General features: G+C 42.9%; 1 protein-coding gene across 1 annotated transcript in view; it reads right to left on the bottom strand.

Moving 5' to 3' along the window:
- The window catches only part of LOC137900879 (transcription factor COE1-like), a 60,077-nt gene that overhangs the window by 6,787 nt on the left and 31,485 nt on the right, over positions 1 to 21,805 (bottom strand). Inside the window, exons 6-10 of the mRNA XM_068745025.1 lie at positions 11,728 to 11,809; positions 10,201 to 10,342; positions 8,922 to 9,052; positions 7,396 to 7,522; positions 1,693 to 1,781 (exon numbers count right to left, since the gene is read on the bottom strand). Of these exons, the coding sequence (XP_068601126.1) occupies positions 1,693 to 1,781; positions 7,396 to 7,522; positions 8,922 to 9,052; positions 10,201 to 10,342; positions 11,728 to 11,809 (571 nt within the window). The remainder of the gene's footprint in view (positions 1 to 1,692; positions 1,782 to 7,395; positions 7,523 to 8,921; positions 9,053 to 10,200; positions 10,343 to 11,727; positions 11,810 to 21,805) is intronic.

Raw genomic sequence — 21,805 nt, 5'->3', positions numbered from 1 at the left:
TCAGGCATCCCATTCCCAGTTTGTCAGCATTTAACAGTCTGGGACTGGGAATCAATAGTCAATCTTTTCCTGGAATCCCTCTCAAAGAATGATGAGTCATTTCACTCATTTTCCTCATATGCTACATTCCTGAATCCTGATTATGTGCTAAATCAAACGACATCTATAGCTTTCGTTGTCAGGAAAAGGCCTGTTCTGGAATAATCTGTTATTCCGTTTTAGCTTTACCTTTTCCAGAAGGTGGAAAATCATTCTGGACTCTTTTTATCGAGATCCAAACCACACACAGTGTCAAAGACCCTTCCCACCAAGAATCAGGTAGATCATGCAGAATAGATGAAGACAATAAAAAAGAAAAAAAGACAACAATGAAAAAAACAAATCCTGGATCCGGCCTTTTATCTAGATCAGACCACATGCCCAACTTTCCCAGTATCATCAGAATCCGTTGAGCAAAATGATCACAATCATTAGTTGGAGCCTGAAGGCGTAATTCTTTAGCATTTACACTCACACAGAACACTGTGTGAGTGTAAATCAATCATGAACTGCAGAAATAGCCACTGTAGACATCATTTCCATGATACTGCACCAAATCTGACCACAATGGACCGATTACCGTAATCATTTATAGCCTACATGGTTGTAACCATCTGCAACAGTTCATTGTTTTATATTGATGAATGTTTGTTTTTTATGTATTTTTTGTTTGTATGATTCATGTTGATTTGTAAGTTATCTGTAAAAGCACTTCTGTAAAGCACAATTTGTTTTTAAAAACAAATGCCTCCCAAAGTCACTTGAGTTGACTTTGTCCAAGCCTGATAAACACCCTAATGGACACCAAGTAAAAGCAACTCAGGCCAATTACGTTCAAGGAAATCTAATTACAACACACACGTGTGATTGCTCTCTTATGGCACAGCGACAATCCACATTACATCCAAATGCTAACAGCTGCAGGAAGCAGAGCGCTAGACTGTCGGTGATGAGGCCGCAGCATCGCGACACACCAGAGCCGATCCAGGATCAGCTCTAACAGGCACAGGGAGCCAATCAGCAGCAGCTGTTTTAGGGGTCATGACCCCACCCACCCAGATACCCAAGTTACATCAGGTCGACTTGGAACAGCTTGAACAGCCAGCACTCACATAGGCACGGGCTCTCTGAGACGTCTCCTCAAAGATGACAGGGTTTGTCATCAAAGACGAGCTCATCGTTTGGTGCTAATAGTTTACATCTGCCGTTTATTGAGCGCTCCGAGCGATCTCTGGCTGATAAAACAATAATCGGATATTACAGTCTAATCTAGAGAAGATGCACACAGTCACCCTGTAAATGGGGTTAAGCAGCTCACATACACAGAAGGTCATGAAGAGGTAGAACCAACCCACAAGAGACTTGAAAACAGATACTCTGCAGGGAAATAAAAATAAAGGCGCTCAAAACAAACACATAAAAACATAAAAGTATTTTTATTCCCAGTGGTTTGATTTGTGCGTGCTCCCTTGTGTGCCTCTTTGATAGAACAACCAATCCAGTGTCGCTTTGAGGAGTTGCAGATTTGATCCCTGTACGAGCTGCAGCGTCTCATAACGGCACAGAAACAAGAGGAGAAGAGCCTTACTCATTTGAGGCTCATTGTCCCTCTAAAAGATTCCATTAAAGTTCAAGAGGTGAATGTTTCTGTACCTTTGGCAGCCTCTCGGGATCCCCAGGGTGCCGCGGGATGACCTTCTGAAGCCTCTGGAAGCCGTAGTCGATGGTGGGCTCGTTCAGTGCTGCAAGAGGCCAAAAAGAAGAGAGGAGCAATTACAAAAAAAAAATCTGCTGTTTTATTATTTACTTTCCGGCTACAGGAAGATTCCGATGTTTACGGAATAAAAAAGTTGCTTCAAAATCTCAGGGAGAAGAGAAGCGTAAGGTCTGGAAAACTTCAGTCATGAATGAAAAGATGATGAAGTCTTTGGAAATATTGATCACAGTACTAAGTTAGTACTGAACCTTTATTTCAAGGGTTCCTTAAGTAAATATGGTAGATTAGAGCATATAGCAATCTGAAGAAGTTGTAAAGAACTAAAACATCAATCACAGTAATGTAATAAAGGAGCAGTACTTATTATAAATATAATATTATAAAACCTTTGTCTAAAGGTGTACATACTGCTAAATCTTTCCCTTTGTTCCTCCACCAAGTGTAAAACGTTTTTTTTCTTTGAGGTGTTCGGCAGGTTTATCCCGTCTTAATACAACTTAAAGATGGAATCAAAAGCATCAAGTTAAGGGCAGTAAAACCAAAAGGATTGATGGTCAATGTTCCTTGCTGTTATATACATTTTGGTTGGGTTGTAAAAGCTTCGTAAAACTATGTGAACACCCAAAGTTACTGAACATATTTAAAACCCCAAAAGGACGTCTAATTGCTCCGGACTCAACCTTTAAAGGTGACCCAAACTTCTCGTTTGGCCAAATGACAGTGAAAGGGCCGAGTAGCTTTTACACTTGTGGGATCAACGGGAGAAAACTGTCAAACCGATTTGATAGGAAGCAGCATGGACGAGGTAACAAATGGTGTCAAAAGCATATGAACGCAAAAAATACAACAGAATGTGTTGAATGTTTCCTTTAATGTTGCTGTAATGTTCTCTAGAATTTATTCTATCAATGTGTCGATCAACTCTGACTGAAACCATCTGTGTGTGTTTCTCAATATCTGAATCCAACATGTGGCTTCCCCTCATTATTGAACCTCCTATGCTACAGTTACTGCACGTGTGTGTGTGTGTGTGTGTGTAATGTCGAATTTTGCAGCTGAGTGATATTTTTCGGTACTTTCCACATCCCACAATGACAAATTACTTGCAGCTGAATATTTCACGTCTATATACTTTCCACTCTCACAGAGAGAGAGAGAGAGGGAGAGAGCATGTGCATTACATGTATGTGTGTTTTATTACACCGTCATGCTCATGTTTCTGGTTTCTGTCTTAAACCTCCAGCCAAATTTTGTTAGCAACATGAAATCATAAATTATGAGCTGCTAAAAGAACAGATATTTTAAGCTGTCATGAACAACACTCCCACCACTCGAAATAAATGATTTATTTTACAACGATAGACAAATGATAATTGATATATAATTATTATATTAGCGTGATTTTCCCAGTGGAAGAGGAAAATGCAAAGTGAGAGATAGATCAAAGAAGAAAAAAGAAACTAAGATGATGGGAAAGGAGAAGTAAACATGTCGAACATCCCTAAAAACAATGAACTCAGTTTTGGTCATGAAAAACAAAACTACTAAAACAGCTGCACAAGTCGGGATATCAACTGTCAGAATTAACTGCCAGTGTCAGACCTGTACATCTCTGGAGACACACACACACACACACACACACACACACACACACACATGCACATAACAGGATGTCTATTTCTCTGTTTATTATGCTGTGTGAATGTTTGTGCTTGTTTTGGAAAAGTGTGTATACAAAAATACTATTTGTGTGAGTGTGTGATGCCCAAAGGTCAGGTTTCTCCAACGATTATTTTGGTGGTTTCTTTACACACACACACAAACAGAAACCATATCGGAGCAGCGACGTCGTCCCTTTGATAAGATGTCAGCTGTAAAAGCCATCGGTAACAGAACCGCTCACCGACACCATCCACACCAACCTCCGTGTGGGTTTCAGCCACGCTGGAAACTGGAACTAACACCACAGGATACGGTCAGAAGATTTTGAAACTGCCCAACACCCTGGCAGAGGCGTCCAATCCCTTCACACAGTATATGATTATACGTCTTACTTTAATTCTACAACCTGATGTTTCTATCAGATGTAGAGATGACCCACGAAGCTCCTGCTGAGAAACTCCCCACGACCCGAACAACCAAAGCGGGTCGTGAATTCCAATATGATCACATTTTCCTATTTGTAGAAAAATCTAAACAACTGTTTATTGGTGACTGTTAAAAGTGTAACTTTGGTGACACTCGTAAAACGTTCGTGATCTACTCTGGTCAATAGATTATCGCAGTCGCACTGATGCAGAGGGTTAAATGGGATTTGATAACGAGACCTTAAGATCAATTTAAGTCCAGGAAACGAGAGACTCAACCGTAGCTGGTCAGCACGAACGCTTCCACTAAACAGAGAAAGATTCCTAGTTTGTGAAGTATTCAGCTTGTATTGTTTTACTTTTTATTAAGATTATTATAGGATTATATAAATGGCATAGATAGTGCATTATGGTTATTATTTATTGTCTGAGTTATTGTTAATTAATATTACATGTGCTGCGTGTGTGTGTGTGAATATGTCTTTACATATGTGTGTACAGTATATATATGTATTTATGTTTATGTATATGTGTGCACATGTATTTGGCATTGTTTTATCATTTTTGGTTGTTTACGTGGTCGAAATAAAAAAAAAAAAAAAAAAAAAGAAATATTATAATATTATTATATAGCACTTACATATGACTGTCTTGATTAAATCATAATAGAACAGAATTCACTTTTGATTCTAATGAGACAATTTCCAGCCTATTCTACTTGGTGACACCTCTTACACTCCTCACCCTTCTCTTCTCTTCTTCTCCACCCCCCCCCCCCTTTCCCAACTACACCCTCTGCTACTTTCACCCACCCATCCCTACATCCCTCTCAGAGTCCGAAGCTGCCTGCAGATCAATACTCATAGAAGTTTCATGAGGACAGACCCTCTCGCTCCTGTTTCACCATAAAAATATAAACAGAAGAGGGCGAGACGGGGAGACGCAGAGAAGAGGCGGAAGTGGCGAAGACATTCGTGAGAATGCCCCGTGTGCATGGTGACATTTTTATCTAATGATACTTTGACGGTGCAGTGTGAACAGAGAAAGGGGTGAAACTGTGGAGGTGAAAGGACAGAGTGGAAGTACAACAAGATGAAGAGGAGGAGGAGGAGGTGTGGTGGGATCGATTCCTTGGCCTGCCAGCTGTTCAATACCACTGAATTATTGCTTCATTCTTCCCCTGATGGGATGAGATCTATTTCTCTCTCTGTATCTTGTATGTACATGTGTGTGTATCAGTATATATGTGAACCACTTCTGACTGGATCAATACCCTCCACCCTTTCTATCTGTCTCTTCGGGGGGGGGGTTATCCCTCCTTTGTATTTTCATTTCTTCTTCTCTATCTCAAGTTTTTCCAGCTGCACAAAATGTTCCTCCTCCGAAGCACAAAAATCTCTTACATGCAACTGCAACGACAATGAATCAAGTCTTCACCCACACACACACACACACACACACACACACACACACACACGAGTGCACGCGTGTTAGCATGCATGCAAATTGTACATGTGCTCACGTGTGCATCCATTGTGTATTGTAAGTGTGTGATGTTGAGAATGTTAATATTTCCCACCAGGCCGGTGAAGCAGCCATATGGAGCTTGTGTGCACATGTGTGTGTGTGTGCACGTGTGTGTGCACGTGTGTGTGTGTGGCAGACCATCTGTTTACCAGACTACCCACCATCTTTCCCTCATATCTCTGATTTACAATTACTTTAAACTCCTGCCCCCGTTTGAAAGTGTGTGTGGTAACTTGTGTAAGACGTGACCCCATGCAAACGACGTGTCGGCCGGTGCATGCGCACTCCTGAGCGCGTCTAATGGCTCGGCCCCGACACCCGGAGGCAACCACAGCCAAAGCTCCCAAAAACCACAACAGCCAATCAGCTCTCACTACCGTGACCTTTCACTGGCAACCTCCAAAAAGGAGTTGACCTTGAGGTGGGGTCAGTCGACCGCGGCGACGGATCGCATTTCCTGGGTCACATGTTGAAGTCATCAGCCAATAGCAAGGTCACAAGAGGTCATCCCCGCCCAATAGGAGAAGCATTTTGAGACCAGATGGACCAATTACCAGTCGGCTCGCCTCAGGGACAAACCAGGGGAGTTTTGACTGAGGAAAAATGAAGGAAACTCACGGGGACACGTAGCTTCGGCTGCAGAACTTTGTACGACTAAGACAACACAAAAGAAATCCCTGAATTAAGTCTTTAATTTTTTTGTACTTCTTTTCTTTGTTCTTGTCCATTTTCCATGTACTTTGTACCATTTTGCATTATTTGTGAATGTGCTCCTATAGGTGGATCTATTTTCTCTGCTCAGCCACGTGGCTAATCTTCCTTCTCTTTTCTTTTTCTTCATTATTTTTCAGCTGTTTTTTCACAGGAATTATCATACATACATATATACATCGTTTATTTTTCAAAATTATTCTATATGTGAACGGTTGCTATTTTCCTTTTGTATCATTGAATTAATGCTAATAATGCAGAATAATAAGAGCCTTTATCCAGAAAGAATGACAGTAACTAAAGCTTAAAATGCAAAACGCATGACTTCAAAATTTTCCTTTTAAAGTTGACAGCAACGATAAAACTAACAATGATCTGTGATCATCGATCATGATCTACGTCATAGAATTTACACAGCAACCCCCCCCCCCGATCTCTCTCTGCTGTGAACGACGTCATCTTGGTGTGATGGAGCCATGCTGAGCCGATCAATACCAGACATCACATCACCTCCATCCACTCCCACATGTATTGAACAAAATGTGCAAACACAGAAGCACACATGTTTTCATTCCTTTTCCTTTTCTACTGGATTTTGCAGGAAAACACTCAACAATCCAGCCACAGCCCACACACTTTCCAACACTCTCTGTGTGTTTAGGTGAAGATTTAACGTGAGTGTGTGTTTGTAAACTGGGTGTTCTGGATGATTTCACTAATAGCTTCAGTATGGAGGGCAATAAAGAGCAGACTGTTTAATTGTAGCTGGTTTTAACGAGCCTCTGATTATGGCCACATTGTAACAAGGGTGGGTCGTTAATGTTGACTAATCTACAGTCATTAGTTCAACACTGTCTGGCCTAAGAGTGAACTGTAGTTTAGAGACACCGTTCACACACACACACACGCACGCACGCACACACACATAAAGGCAAAGGCTAAAAAAGGGCTCTTCAATTGATTGATTCTATTTTTAAGTTTAATCTGCAAATTATTTTTGGTTAGAATAAACTGTAATTATAAGGATTATGAACTTTATTTAATTTTCCTTAACATACAGGTGGTCCTCACTCAGACCCCGTCGATATATAAGTGGCGTTAAACAAAACTCCACACAGACAGGCCCTATCATCCATCCGTCCATCCGTCTGTCTGTCTGACTAATCAATGGCAGTACAATTTTAAACCAATTAATTTGAAACAATCATAATCAACCCGATTTAAAGCAATTGACCTTTAGAGGGGTCACAATCCTTTTTTCAGTGCAGTTGTAAAAGTGTCCTAGTAGTACGTGCACGCGTCCAGGTCACCTACCGGTGTATATGAACCTTCCTGGTGTGCCTTTGCAGAACTGCTTGGATTTGTACGACAGGGTGACCTCGACGACTCCGGGGATGTGTCTGGGAGGCGTCTGCACCCGGATGGCATGCGGCGTGATCAACTGGAGAAGGAAGGGAAAGGGGGTGACCGAGAGACCAAGCGCACAAACACCTGAGAGTTTTCTGATTCGGTACTCCGCAGCTGAGGTTTGGTCAGGAAGCAAATCTCCAAAATCAGTCAAATAACTTTCAGAGTTTCTTTGCCAAAGGCGATCTTGGGTTTTTATTTGTTTTAGCTGGATTACGTTGTTTACGCCATAAATTCAATCACATCTGCAAAGAAGCAACAAACTGTTTCCCCTCTTTGAATCTGAACTTGGACACGGTGTTGATTCATTGTGTTTGCCTTTTTTGAGCACGTTTTGCCAAAGCTTTTCAGCTGAAGCAAGAACGTTTATTTTTCCGTGTGGTTTGGAGATGCATTTCATTTGCATTTGTTAATGTAGTAAAAGCCTGCTCCTACCCAGCTGTATTTACTTTTGGATTTGGTGACTTATTGCAGGTCCTGAATCTGAATTTGATATTTGCAGTGCACCAAACACAGATTGCCCTTTCTATTTTAACAGCATTGGGAAAGTCTTATATCCATGTGGTATTTAAAATTCTGTGGATGGACACATAATGTAATGATTTGGAGCGATGCGCCCGGTGAGGCGTTATCATTTTGAGCTAGCACTTTCTTTTTAACTGTCACATTTTTATGGACGCTCATCAAAAGTTATTTTTCACTTTTTCGCCTGAGGTTGTTTTTTGTGTGTGAAAAATCTGCAGGTAGGAGGAACCGCTTGCAGACATGCGTAACTTGGCAAACATGCGATCACTTTCTAGCAACGCATATTTCAAACTGTGCTTTTGCACTTCTGAAACAATAAATAGGTTGAGTGGAAATGAGACATTTGGTGGGCTAAAATCCATTAGGAGCCAGTCTGAGGAGCGCCTGAGAGCGGAATCATTCTGAACCAAAATGAACTGAGACTCTGTACACATGTTAGTGTGTGTAAGTGGCTCTCAACACAGTAAACAAACCCCCTTAGCTCTTAATAAACACACACACACACACACACATATGTACAAGGGGAAACACACAAACACGTGCACACATTCCAGTGTTGTCGTTGGAAGGCAGCCACAGTCTCTCGGTGCGCCCGGTGAGTGGAGTCAGAAGACAAATAAACATTTTGTAGAGGAGCTGCGCCAGGCAAAGGTCCAATACGTGAGTGTATTTGTGTGTGTGTCTTTGTGAATAGTTAGCCGGCGGCTATCGGAAACTGCTGATTTGATCAGTATTCCAGCGGGAGAGCGTGGAAGTGGAAGAGAGGTGGTGGTCGCTGCTTTGTGGGGACTCATTACGGAACAAAGCTCATTTCGACAAACATTAACACAAAGAGGAAAAGTTTGTTTTCATATTCAATTACGTCCACCAGTAAGAGGGCAGACACACACTGCTGACGGCAAACTGACCTCACTCCAGACCAGCATGGTACCAAAGATGACCTGGAGACCATCAAAGAAATTGTCTCCTATGATGATGACTGTAGCGCCACCTGTAGTCCAGCCCTCACTGGGACTGATGGCTTTAATGCAGGGAGTTGCTCCTGGAGGTGGTGGGAAAACAAAAAACAAAATTAAAGACGCAAGCGGCATCGTAGGCCCTCGCCGGTTGGCAGGCCGATGAGCTGACCCGCCGACGCACGCCGCTTTTGTCCTCGGTGCTTCACAAGTGTTTAGATTTGAGCCCACACTTCAGTCTTTAACTGTATTGGGCTAATATGGGACATTTTAGCCATTGCCATGGCAACAGTGTAAAAAATGCAGCCTGAGTGTCATTGACCTTTTCAACCGGCATGCGTGTGAGAATGTATGTGGAACATTTTGGACGTTTCCATGCTAATATGTCATTTTCATAAGATTGGTGATTGTTTTGTGTCGCACTCATTTGATTAATATGGGGAATGCCGACCATTGCCACGGCAACACGGTAAATATAACGATATGGTTACGATTTACTTTTCCGACCGGCATGCGGGTCAGATTGTATGTGGCAAATTTGGGACGTTTCCATGGTAATATGTCTATTTAAATATAATGGGATAATATCATGTCGTTCGTCATAGACTACTTACATCTATTTAAAAATCTTTGTTAGCAAATATCAAGAACAACCATGCTCCAAAAAGGTCTTCACACAACCAAGATGAGCCACTCAAGAAAAATGCTTCTCTCAGATACACCCCGGGGCTTTATTATCATGATTTTTCATTTATGTCTGAAGAAAAGAGGTAATCTGACAAGAGGCTATCAGCGATTCATTTTTAAAACTAATGATACAACCCGGTTACAACACACACACACACACAGAGGGGTCCGCCTGCATCACAATGGATCAGTCATCTTTGTTGTGTGAGTGTTGTGTATTTAAACTCAAATCTAATCTCATATCATAACAATAGAATCCAATTCCCCTCAAAGTGTGTGAGAGTCAGCATACATCTGAATTACAGCAACATCTCTTAGCCCGTGTTTGTTTATGAAAGAGAAGCATAATGATATTAGACCGAGCAAAAGTAATTCCCTTCGTGTGTGTTTCTCTCTCTGTGTGTGTGTGTGTGTGTGTGTGTGTAGTGAGTTGGATTAGCCAGATGGAGGGGAAGGAATCACCTGATAGGATTAAACCATCAACCATCTGGTGGCCATGCTGCTTACAGTCGCAGATTCACACACACACACACACTGCTGTTACCGTGTTCTAGGTATGATTGTGTTCCTTCCACAGGGTCGAGTCTGCGGGCCCGTCGTCCATGTTTGGAGTTGTTGTGGACGAACATGTTGTCAGAGACTGATAGGACGTGTCCCTCCACACTCACCGTAGTTGATACCACCACCTGAGGAGAAGCACAAGGCCCACGATGGGAGGCCGCACATTAGAAGGGAGGAAGGGCGGGAGAACACTTAATGGTGGCGCAATAGAATGAGGAGAGGGAAAGGAGTGAAGAGGAGCCGGGAAAAGAAAGAGAGCAAAGGGAAGTAAAACATTACAAAGTTGGGGCTCTGGGGGATCATCGGAAAAAGGAATTAAAAGCATGAAAAGCTCTCTAAGTGTAAACTGTTATTACATCACACACACACATACTGCCTGCACTGTGTGCGTGCATGTGTGTGTGTGTGTGTATGTGGCGTCTATCCTCCTCTTTTCAACAGTTCCTGATGCTTCCGACCCTTAATTATCTCCCAGGGAAACAGAGCTGTCTTCTCTGGTTCCACTACAATAGAGCTGCACAATTAGAGGCACTGATATGTCACACAGTATGGCTCTGTCTGTGTGTGTGTGTCCTGTCTCACACACACAGACACACACACACACACACACACACACATGCGTTAGTAACAAATCTATCAGTATCTTAAGGGGTGCCCACTATAGCCAGTCAGACTCAAGTGGTGTCTTCCTGATTGGGTCGTGGCAGTGAAGATAAGGAAATAATAAAGACAGCAAATCTTTCTTTCTTTCTTTCTTTCTTTCTTTCTAGTTCAGATCAGGGTTTTCTTTGCTTTTTGCTGATAACCTATTCTGTTGCACAGAAAAATGTTCCCATTTCTGTCTTGATGTACAACAGTACACACAAAAGTTTATTAAAGGTGCAGTAAAAACTTTACTGCGTTAATTACAATACCGTAATAAGATGTGATGAATCACGCTTTAAATAACTATTTTCTTGTACCTATAAGGGGAGTAAAATAAAATTCACAACAGTTTTCTACAAGGAGAAAACAGTGACCGCATACTTGTGGCAACAGCTCATCGTTCGAGGAGGGCCGGTAAGATATGTCTGCTGAGGCAATCTGGATAACGCCTTGCAGTTTCAACAGTCCCTCACTCTGCCTGAAGTCTGTGGCGACCCATTTAGCTGCCTGCTTTTCACGGGTCGACCCCAGCTGTGCTCTACGCGTGTAGCGTCAGCCAAACAGCTTGGTCCCTTCTCTGTGATAGCATCAGCAAAGTTGTGAAACTTGCCAGAAAATGTCCTGAAAATAAATGCTTCATGCACAACACCAGTGTACATCTCCTCAGCCGGGTTTAATACAGGCTGGTAAAAATCCACACCACCACTAGTCCCTCGTTCAATGCTTTATGTGCGCTTAAACATTCGGTAGCTCTAATTATTGCATTTAATATGTCCACAGGAAACAGAGAGAAAGTAGAGCGAAGGAGCAGAGAGGAAGAGGGGAGGATGGAGGTGAGGAAACAGGACATTGTTGTGGTTTCTACCTGGAACCGCCTCATGTCTCGTGGGTTTCCCGCATTCTTTAGACAGTTCTGGTTGCACTTGAGGAAGAACTTAAGGAAGAATCTGTAGACACAAAGACGAGAAGTAATATTTGAGACCTGATTCTCTCAAGTTTATGTTAATATTCAAACATTTTTCTTTTAGAGGAACATTCATTCATTCAATCCTGATGTCACAGCATTATTGGGCCTTTGAAACGGGGGCCGTATGTCATGAATCTACATTACAGAATAAATCAAACACACAGATGGCCATCAACGGCTAACAAACACATCCAGGTTGTGTTTTGCTGTGAGCCAGCTGGCCAGCCTGGCAGACTTTATACAATAACACATGTGTGTTACATCTGTGTGTGTGTGTGTGTGTTACAAATCAATAAAAACAACATAACATCACATGCCATGCAATATACCCTCAACAATAGCACTCTGCGTACGATAGATCAACCGTGTTAAGTAGCATTGTTGAGTCAGACACAACGGTGTTTTGTACGCTGTGTTGCACAAAAATGTCATAAAAGGAGTTTTATAAAAAGCTGACGCGTTATTCTAGTCCCTTCATCAGACTGGCCTCTGCACCCAAATGGCAAACAGCACCTAAAGAACTCCCCAAGAGTCTGCATCCGATCCATTCCCTCATGGCACAGCCTGGTGCTCTGCTGTTCAAGAGATGACAACGGTTTTATTGGACCAGGACAAAGCAGAGGTGTGTTTTGTGTGTGTGTGTGCGTGCGTGCATGCGTGCGTGCGTGCGTGCAAACATGCACTCTGCAGGGGAGTGTATGTGTGTGTGACGGTGCAGTTACAGGCCTGTGGCAGGTCTGAGTGTAAAACTCTGCGTTAACGAGCTTGGGCTTCGTTAGAACAGCGGTGCTAGGATTCTGCATGCCTAATTATCTTGACCCCTCACCCCCCCCCCACACCGGGTGACAGCCTATCACAGCGGAGGACAGCCACAGTGACCCTGGCTGACCTCCCTCTGTCTAGTCCTCCTCACAACACTAGCATAGCGTTAACACCGTCGCCTCAGCTAACCCTCAGTCGTACGTTTCTGTGTAAAGAAGGAGGTTTCGAGGCTCCTGCAGCAGCAGCGCAGGAAGTGTTAGTCTCAGTACAACCATACACGGTACTGTATTTTTAAATTCCTTGTTCTCATTTAAGATACTGACTGAAATAAATCACTACTACTACTACTACTACTACTGTACGGTATATACTGAAGCAGGAAATGGAAACGCATAGCATCTAAGGCAAACGCTTCAAGTGAAGATTCCTACATTCACTATATGACACCAATGTTGAATGTTGTGTGTCACCTTTACGAGACATTACAAACCCAACCACCCATCCATTGTTTTCCATTTTGTGGGTCACAAGGTCAAGTCGATCCCAGCTTGCTTTGAACAAGAGGCGGGGTACAACTAGGACGAGTCGCCAATGCATCGCGGAGCCAGACAGAGACAGACAACCATTCACGCACACACTCACACACTACAGACAATTTGGAGTGATTTAATTTTAAATTAAATTGCGCTTTTATTGTTATGTATATATTCAATCAAGGCACACACACACTTCTGCACGTCTTCTCCTGTGTCTCATTGCTGTTCACCTACTGCTACTGCCCACAAACATTGGAAGTTGTTAGTAATTATTATTTTAAAGCAAGACATTCCTCTAAGATGGTCAACAAAACACCTCTTTACCCTGAGTTCATGGTAACGGTTGGTAAGTAATGGTGACTAGTGGTGGCTTAAAACATCTAATCATCATTTAAATATTTTTATTGCCTCATTTCACTCTTAAACTGAACAGTTTAACATCTGTGGCTCATCTTGTAAACGATATCTCATGATATCTCATTATTTGGCCTAATCAAGCCTGTTACAAAAAGGCCCTGCAGTCTCTCTCTCTCTCTCACACACACACACACACACACACAAACACACACAGGGACACACATTCAGACACCTTGTGTGAATTGATTGGCTGGTCCAGTCACTGGTCGTTAAGAGGCCTCCAATTAAACTGGGCAATTATAAGAGTCTGAATGACTGTGGGGGGAGTGGAGCCCCCCCCCATAGCTCACTCTCACTCTCTGGAGCCCGATCATTTTCAAGTGATAACAACACTGTTGACCTTTGCTATACATTGAGTACCACACACCCACATACACTCAAATACTGACGATAAACACAGAGTATGTTTCTGTCATCAGTGACTAGGTGATATTACTTCATCTGAGTAAAGCAGCATCCACACAGCAGCAGCACTACAGTGTGTGCTACGTCCACATCTGGTGATCTCTCAGTGGTGATACATACGCATGGGATTTATTACAGGACTGCATTTTTTATTATAGTGACAGCGGCGCTGCTGCTCGAGGTGTGTGGGCTCCGAGTGTTTCCCAGCCACACCTTTACTTTACCAGCGTTGACAAGTCAAAATATCTGAGTGATAATGTTTGAAAATAGAAACAGCCATGACAGACTGTATCGTGTCACCCTGTGACTGTAAGGACACACAGCACTAGCACTGACTGGGAGTCTCCGGCTCCCTAATGAATGTATGTCCATGACAGGATGCGTCTGGTCTTCAGCCGGGTTCTTTAGCCTCTATTCCAGCCTAGCCTAACTATCCCAACTGTGCTTACCGACTCCTGCTGCGGCGAAGCAATGAAATCCCCATGTACCCTCAGTAAATGACAATTTCCCACAATGCAAGGCTTCAAATTCAAATGTAACTCGATAACTCTATGCTACGTGTTTTGAGGGAAACAAATCCAAAATGAGGGAATTCTTTTTTTTTTTAGACTTGCTGTTATTGTGATATTCATGTTAGGATGCTAATGTTATTTAGCCTGTAAACCAGAGTAATGCACCGAACCACAGTAGGATGCTGTTTTCTTAGCCTGTTAACCGCGGTGTAGTAGTGAACTGCACAGTTACATCCATTATTCAGAGGCTGAGATGGCAATTATGGCTCAGAGCAACAACTGGCATTAATATTTAATATAAAGGGCTAACACAGTCCTGAAGAGAGAGACAGGAAGTAACAGGGAGCAGAGTTGGAGAGGGCGTAGCGGAGCAGCGAGAGCGTGTAGGGAGGCACACAGAGAATGTGTGAAGAAGAAACAAATGGCAGTGAGACTGAGGAAAGAGGATTGTGGGAGTTTTGTTTATGCCGCTCTCCTGTCATTTAAACAGTAACAATGCAAAAAGGGCAAAGGTGGCATTCGGGGGAATTCCAGCGTTGTCTGTCTGAGAGTCTCGGAATGAAGGTCTGTGTCCATTTCATTCCCTACAGACTCACTTGTGAGCCAAGAATAACGTCGCTGCCTTGACAAACTGAACAACCGATGAGTGCTTTCCCTGCATTCCTCATATTTCTCCTGCCTGCCAAGATTCAGAGATTTTTGACAGAATGATGATTTTTCACTTTCTGTGCGTGTGTCAGAGAGAGAGAGAGAGAGAGAGGAAGCCTGGTTGCAAACAAGTTCAAATACAAAAGGAAATGTTTGAATATAATTTAAGGCTGTGAGTTAAACATGCTTTTCCTTCCTCCTAATCTGTCGTTTCAAGTTGCTAATTTGGTTAATATGTGTGTTTTGAGTTTTCCTCGTCGCCTGTTGATTGTTAAGTGATCATCTTCCTGTTTCCTGTTTACACTGAGCGCTTGTTATTGTTTTATGCGATGACATCAGAGATAGCATTCCTGAGCCCTGCCCCCCCCCCCCCACCCCCCCACCTCTCTGAGGAGTCTGCAGTAAGAAAAACAAGGATAGGAAATACAGTCACGCCCTCTACGGCGGGTGTTATCGCAGTAATAACGTGATAATGCATTGCTTCCCGTTTCAGGCAATCTTTTCTCTCTCTCGTTTTCCCTTGGATGGTCTCGATCAAGAAGCATTTCTGCAGAGATAAGAGCTGATGCTAGACCAGGGGTCGGCAAACCTTTTCATGGCGCGTGCCAGTAAACTCAAGCCCAGTGCCAACACTTACTTCTTCGATAAAGTCATTTGTAAATGATCTGATGTCTTACCCTCCACACTTTCACAGCAAAGGGCGCGTATCGCCCAGTCTCCTCTTGAAATAAATCCACACTCCCTCGTCTAACTCTGTTGGAAAGAACGAGTGGAACTTTGTTTACTCGGCTTGCTAACAACGCTGCTGCTAAGCTAGCCGACTGTGCCCAGTCTGAGGCCCTGCCGACCCCTGGAGTAGACGCCAACACAGTTAAAAGTCAGAAAGACTGGACTTCCATGCTTCCGACACCAATCTAATCCATATTACTATTACATACATCCAGTTCAGCAACTTTACATGATATTGTTTGGTGTGAGATTTCTGCCTTTTTTAAGTAGAGGGGTCTTCTGTTATTAATTGATTACGAGTTACAACAGTTCGAAGTTACGACCGCACTGGGCTGTTGGTGTTTTTTTCTGTTTATGAAGTGTTTTCACGATACTGGAAAGTGAGCGCCGAGGAAATTGTCTCTTTCTACTCCTCATTTACAGAATCATGAGACAGCATAATATACTAAAGGGAATTTAACCCCATTCGGCTCAGAACCAATTGCGGTTGTAAGTCGACGACTACCTGTAATCAATTAGCTTTGATCGCTTCAGAGTTCTATCCCAGAGCTGAATAATAATGTCCATTTTCTTGACCGCTTTATTCGTAATCGGGAAAGCGGGTCATGCTGGAGCCTATCCCAGCAGTCCACGGGCGAGAGGCGGGGTACACCCTGGACAAGCCGCCAGTTCATCACAGGGTCACACACAGACAGACAATCATTCACACACAAACCCACACCTAAGAATAATTTAGCATAACCAATTCACCTGCATGTTAATGGAGGCGGGAGGAAGCCGGAGAACCCGGCGAGAGCCCACGCAGACACGGGGAGAACAAGAAAGGCCCCAAGTTGGATTTGAACCTGCAACCTTCTTTCTATGAGGCAACAGCGCTTAGCACTGGGTCACCGTGCTGCCCTGAAAAATAATATGACACACTGAGTTTGCTTGTTAAAAAAAGCAAAGATCTAAAAGAAGAGCATCTTATACTCCGTTTGCCAATGATGCTTCAAAAATGATAAACTTGGTAGCAATCTGGGTGGCACGGTGGCGTAGTGGGCGGCACTGTATTTCACAGCAAGAAGATTCCGGGTTCAATTCCTATCTGTGCGGAGTTGGCATGTTCTCCCTGCGTTCCCATTTTCCATTGCATTGTTTGACCTTCCTTGATAACCTCCGTGTAAAATCGGAGTAGGATTAACTCCTGCTGTTTTATGGGCGCCGGAAACTTCGTTTTAGTAGCTTCAGGAGCCAAAATCATGCTGTCATTCACAAAATAATAGACGTGTAAATAGAGGAGGAAGCAGGAACGTAAGAGTGGGGAGAATGAGAGCCCTAGACGTAAGGAGAAAGTGAGCGTAAAGGAGGGAGAGTGGTTGGAGTGGCTGGGAGCGAACTGGAGTGTAAAAGAAAGAAGAAAAAAAGGCATCGTGGGAGGGAGCCCGGGAGGGAGGGAGGGAGGGGAGGAAATGCATGGGAGAGGGAAAAAGAGTTATGCGAGGGAAGAAGACTTAAGAGAATTGAGCGGAGCCGAGCGGAGCAGAGTTATTTTACATAATGATGGTTGATATGCACAGAGGTAATTGATAGCCGAGCTGCAGCCCCAAAAAACACCCAGCTAGCTGTCAATCACGCCGCATCTCCCTGGAGATATGCTAATGATGATGATGACGATGAAGAGGACTTAGTTTCTTATTGCTATCATGACTATTAATGCTGTCATTGTTGTCATCTCTGCATATGTAAATGACATAGAGGGCCGGGGTGGCGGTCGCCTGCCTGTGTGATGTCTGTGAGAGGGCTTGTTCCGTCTGCCAAGGGCTGAGATCAAATGTTAAGAACCGGGACACTCCACTTCTGGCGTGGACCTGTCCATACCGCACAGTACAGGTGTCTGATAAGATATTATGTGGCTTTATTTTTGTATTACATGTCATGCACAGGGACTGAAAAAAATGACACAACCATGCTGATTTTAACCGTGTCCAACCAAGTGCGCTATGAGACAATGTGTATCCAGGAGCACGCTCATACACACCGAGACAGGACTGTATCAGGAGCATGATTTTTGACATGAGCAAGACAGTGCAAACAAAAAAGGAGAAACCAGGAGGGAATAAAAGTAAAATTAGAAGTTTTAATAAACCAGAAAAAAGTTATCAATTGTTTTTGCACATCTATACGGGGGATCGTTTAGATTAAACCGAGTGGTGTGAAATGCAGAACTTTTTTAAAATGCAGAGAAAAAACAAACTGTTTCATCATCCTTTATCGTCAAAAACATGATGTAAACAGGGCCCAATGCACATTATGGTGAATTCCACAAACAGACGGTGCTTATTCAATATTCATATTCCACTGAAACCAGAACTATTGCGACAGCTGTTGCTCTCTTGGCCAATGCTGAACAAAGAGTCTCGTCTGTCACATCCACTGCTGGAGAGTCTCCTCCCATCACATCTGCTTTAAATGATGCTTCCATGTTCTGAATTCTCGCAAACTCACTTGTAGAGTGCGGCGTCACTAGCACTGACAGGAAAGAAATAAGATCCATGGTTTCAATAATAAGAATCATTCTTTTAAAGCAGATCTGAAAATCTCCAACATTTCAAGTTTCAAAGAATTTCTCAGAAAAAAACTTTTATTCCTCATGATGCTCATAAATTTCACTGGAATTTGTAGTACAGTATTCCTGAATCAACAGGGATGCTGCCAAACAGCATTCACAGCAGACAAAACGGCCCCTAATAAGATGGCAGCGCTGCGATGGCAGTTTGGGACAACGATATTAAATCACAACGTGATTGCCTTCAACGCAAATATTGTCAGCGATGTTATTCAACGGAGGCAGGGAGGAAGGAGGAGTCAGAAGGAGAGGGCGGAGACAAGGGGCTAGACAGACTACAAGGAAGAGAGGAGGTTACTGCCGTGTACATTTTAAAGGCTGAATGCAAACTGTTGAATTATAGATGAGAGCGATTGATTCAAGAGGGGGGGCGGGGGGGGGGGGGTAGAAGAGGTGGACCCGGAGACAGGCAGGAGAGAGAGGGGGGGGGGGGCGGGGGCACTTATTGGTGTATTTTTGCAGTAACAGCTCTGAAATACTTCTGGTAGTCAGCACACTGACCTGAACGTGTCTGGCCATCAGACAGTACTTCCTATTCGTATGTCTTAAGTGTTGTTATTTCAAAGGCAAGTGATAGCGAACTACTGATGGTACTGATAGCCAGCTTCTACTAACTAGCTGAGTAAACTAAATCAGTCTCTCTGTGTGTGTGTGTGTGCCATCCTTTGTCACTGGTCTTAGTAATAATTCATGGTGTGGGTTGGGTGGGGGTAGTTGATGAAGGAAGTGATATTGACAGGAAGCTCTTCTTCCCCTCTCCTCCTCTTTCCATCAGTCACTCACTTAAATACACATCTCTTGTTCCTGCACACACACACACACACACACACACAGACCTGTTGACCTGTAAATCACTGCCTCTAAAGACAGCCACTCAGTTGTAATGATGCTGATTGAGAGCAGTAGCGAAGCAGCTCTTCTCCTCTCTTTCTCCTCTCGTTGGCTAAAACGTCTGCATTGTTGCAGTTCAGAAGGATTTCTGTGACATAAATGCAGGGAGGAAGACAAGATGCTGGTGTTTGAACTGTGTAGATGTGTGATTAAATTTAGTCTTGTGTGCAGCAGGTTGTGTGTTCTTTAAAATGCAAAGATTAAATCACGTCAGAGATGAAACTGTTTCATAACTGCATAAAAGAGAAATATATGCAAAATAAGATAACTATAAGATGAAATGATGCTCACGTCATGGTAACAACAGCCTGTATCTGCATAGACCTGTGGTCCACTGGCAGTTTGTCCTATCGATGGCCGACTTTATTTCTGTTTTATTTGAAGTGTCTAATGAAATAAGGTTGAACACAGCGGCCTGGTCTATCAGGCGCTTCATTTGTGTTTATTTTGTGTTGCGTGCTGCTTTGCAAGCCAAATCTACCCAACAGAGACATCTCGCCGGCTGTCGAACCATGACTGCTGCTATGCTTGAATGTTTTCAAACTGCTATTTTCAGGACATTTCGGTCTATTAAAACATCAAACACATTTTTGATTAATAACTTTGGAAATAAATAAAAAATTGAGAACACAAGATATATTAGGTGTGTTTTTTTCCTCGTCTTGAAATGTGATTGGTCCCATATATGACGCACTGTACATTCAGGATGTCATATCCATTTATTGTTGTGGAGGGGGGGGGGGGGGGGGGGGTCCACCTCACTCTCAGTTTTTGTACATGTCCTCTCTCAGCAGTTTTATGCTTTAGAAACATAGACCAAAATAAACTTCCTTTCAGTCCATGTCAATAAAGGGAATGATATAATGTTGTTTTTGCTAAATTTCCACCAAACTGAAAAAAATGGAGAAGGATATAGCAGTGTAAACTGCCTTACTTTTGGACGATAGCGACCTAAAGGTTAGACTGTGATCTAAATGGGAAAAGGCAATTAGTCAGAGGGAAGGAAAAAGAAATGAGGTGAGAAGAGACACAGGACAGCAGGAAAAAGAGAAAGGAAAATGAGAAAAGGGAGGAGATGTGCAGGGCAGGTTGGAGGACTTAACTCCCACTATGATTGTCAAACAAATTAAACACTGTCGAGGTTCCTCGCCGATGTGAGCACTCACACCTAAACACACACAAACTCCCTGCATGGCATGAACGGGGCTTGTCCGCTCCAAAAAAGGAAATATGCATACATCACCATAACTAATGTAGGAACCACTCCATTTAATATGCTAATTCCCTGAAATATTACTGAGCACCGTCTGTTGTAACTGAATAAATTTGAATTGCAATTAGAATAATCCTTTATAATTAATGAAAACTGTCAATTTTGGTTCAGAAGTAATTTGATTAACGGGTTGATGGGGCACCAATTAAGTGGAGGATGAGGAGGTCTGAGAGAGCGGGGATGAAGAGGGAAGAGGAGAAGCAAGAGGAAAAAGCCCTTCAGATAAGCTGTTCTTTTTCATGAGTAATGAGAGATCAATCTGAAACGGTGGGATGTCCCTTTATAGGCTGTTCTTACCTTTGTGGAGATCACAAAGGGAGAAAAAGAGGAGAGCAGTGATGACCAGAGAGCAAACTCAGACTAATAAAATACTATATATTAGTTATTATTGCTGTTAACAACTTCAAAGATAACCCAACACCTAATTTAAAAATGCAATATGGTAATTCCATTGGCTGGCTAATAGGAAGCCCCTCCCACCACTAATTATCAGTCATGTTGCTGTTATTAGCTAATTACAAGACCGGACTCACGGCCGCCTTATTAAAGCTATTAAACTTCCTCCCTATGTGTGTGTGTGTGCGAAGGAGAGGGTGTAAATGAAGGCATTTCAGGAGTTAATGCTTCAATGACAGAATATAACATCATGTTGCACCATGTGATTCACCCCCACCCTGACCGTACAGAAGCAGGCGCTCCTTCTGCTCCAAATCAATAGCCAAGGTCGTTATGAGCAGCTGAATCGCATGTTTCACTAAAGTTGCTGCGTGTTGATAATATTTCAACAGAGTTGCAGGAAAAAGCTTCTAATTTAGCTCGTTTAGTCAGCACTGTCATCCATCATGGTAAAAACACAAAAGACTCCCCGACTCGCCGCCGTTGTCCTCTTCTCTCCTCATCATCTCATTTCTCCCCTCCGGAGCACCTCCTCCCCTAACTGTTTATTCATTTTCTCCTCCCCCCTCCACTCCTCACCTCATCCTCCTCTCCTCTCATCCTCCCCAACAGGGTACAGTTCTTCCTCTCCTCTCATTAGACGAACAGGCTTTTCTTAATTTGCTCTCTTGAATAGTTTGAATATTCATGACATTGTTTTGTTTTGAATATTCAAAAGCCAATTAACATTTTATGTGTGAATAATTAATTCTTATTATTTTCTCTTTTCTTTTCTTTTTTTTTTTTACATTTTTAATAA

This window comes from Brachionichthys hirsutus, chromosome 10, assembly GCF_040956055.1.
Source record: "Brachionichthys hirsutus isolate HB-005 chromosome 10, CSIRO-AGI_Bhir_v1, whole genome shotgun sequence".
Classification (NCBI taxonomy): domain Eukaryota; kingdom Metazoa; phylum Chordata; class Actinopteri; order Lophiiformes; family Brachionichthyidae; genus Brachionichthys; species Brachionichthys hirsutus.
This window is presented reverse-complemented; position numbering and strand designations above follow the sequence as displayed.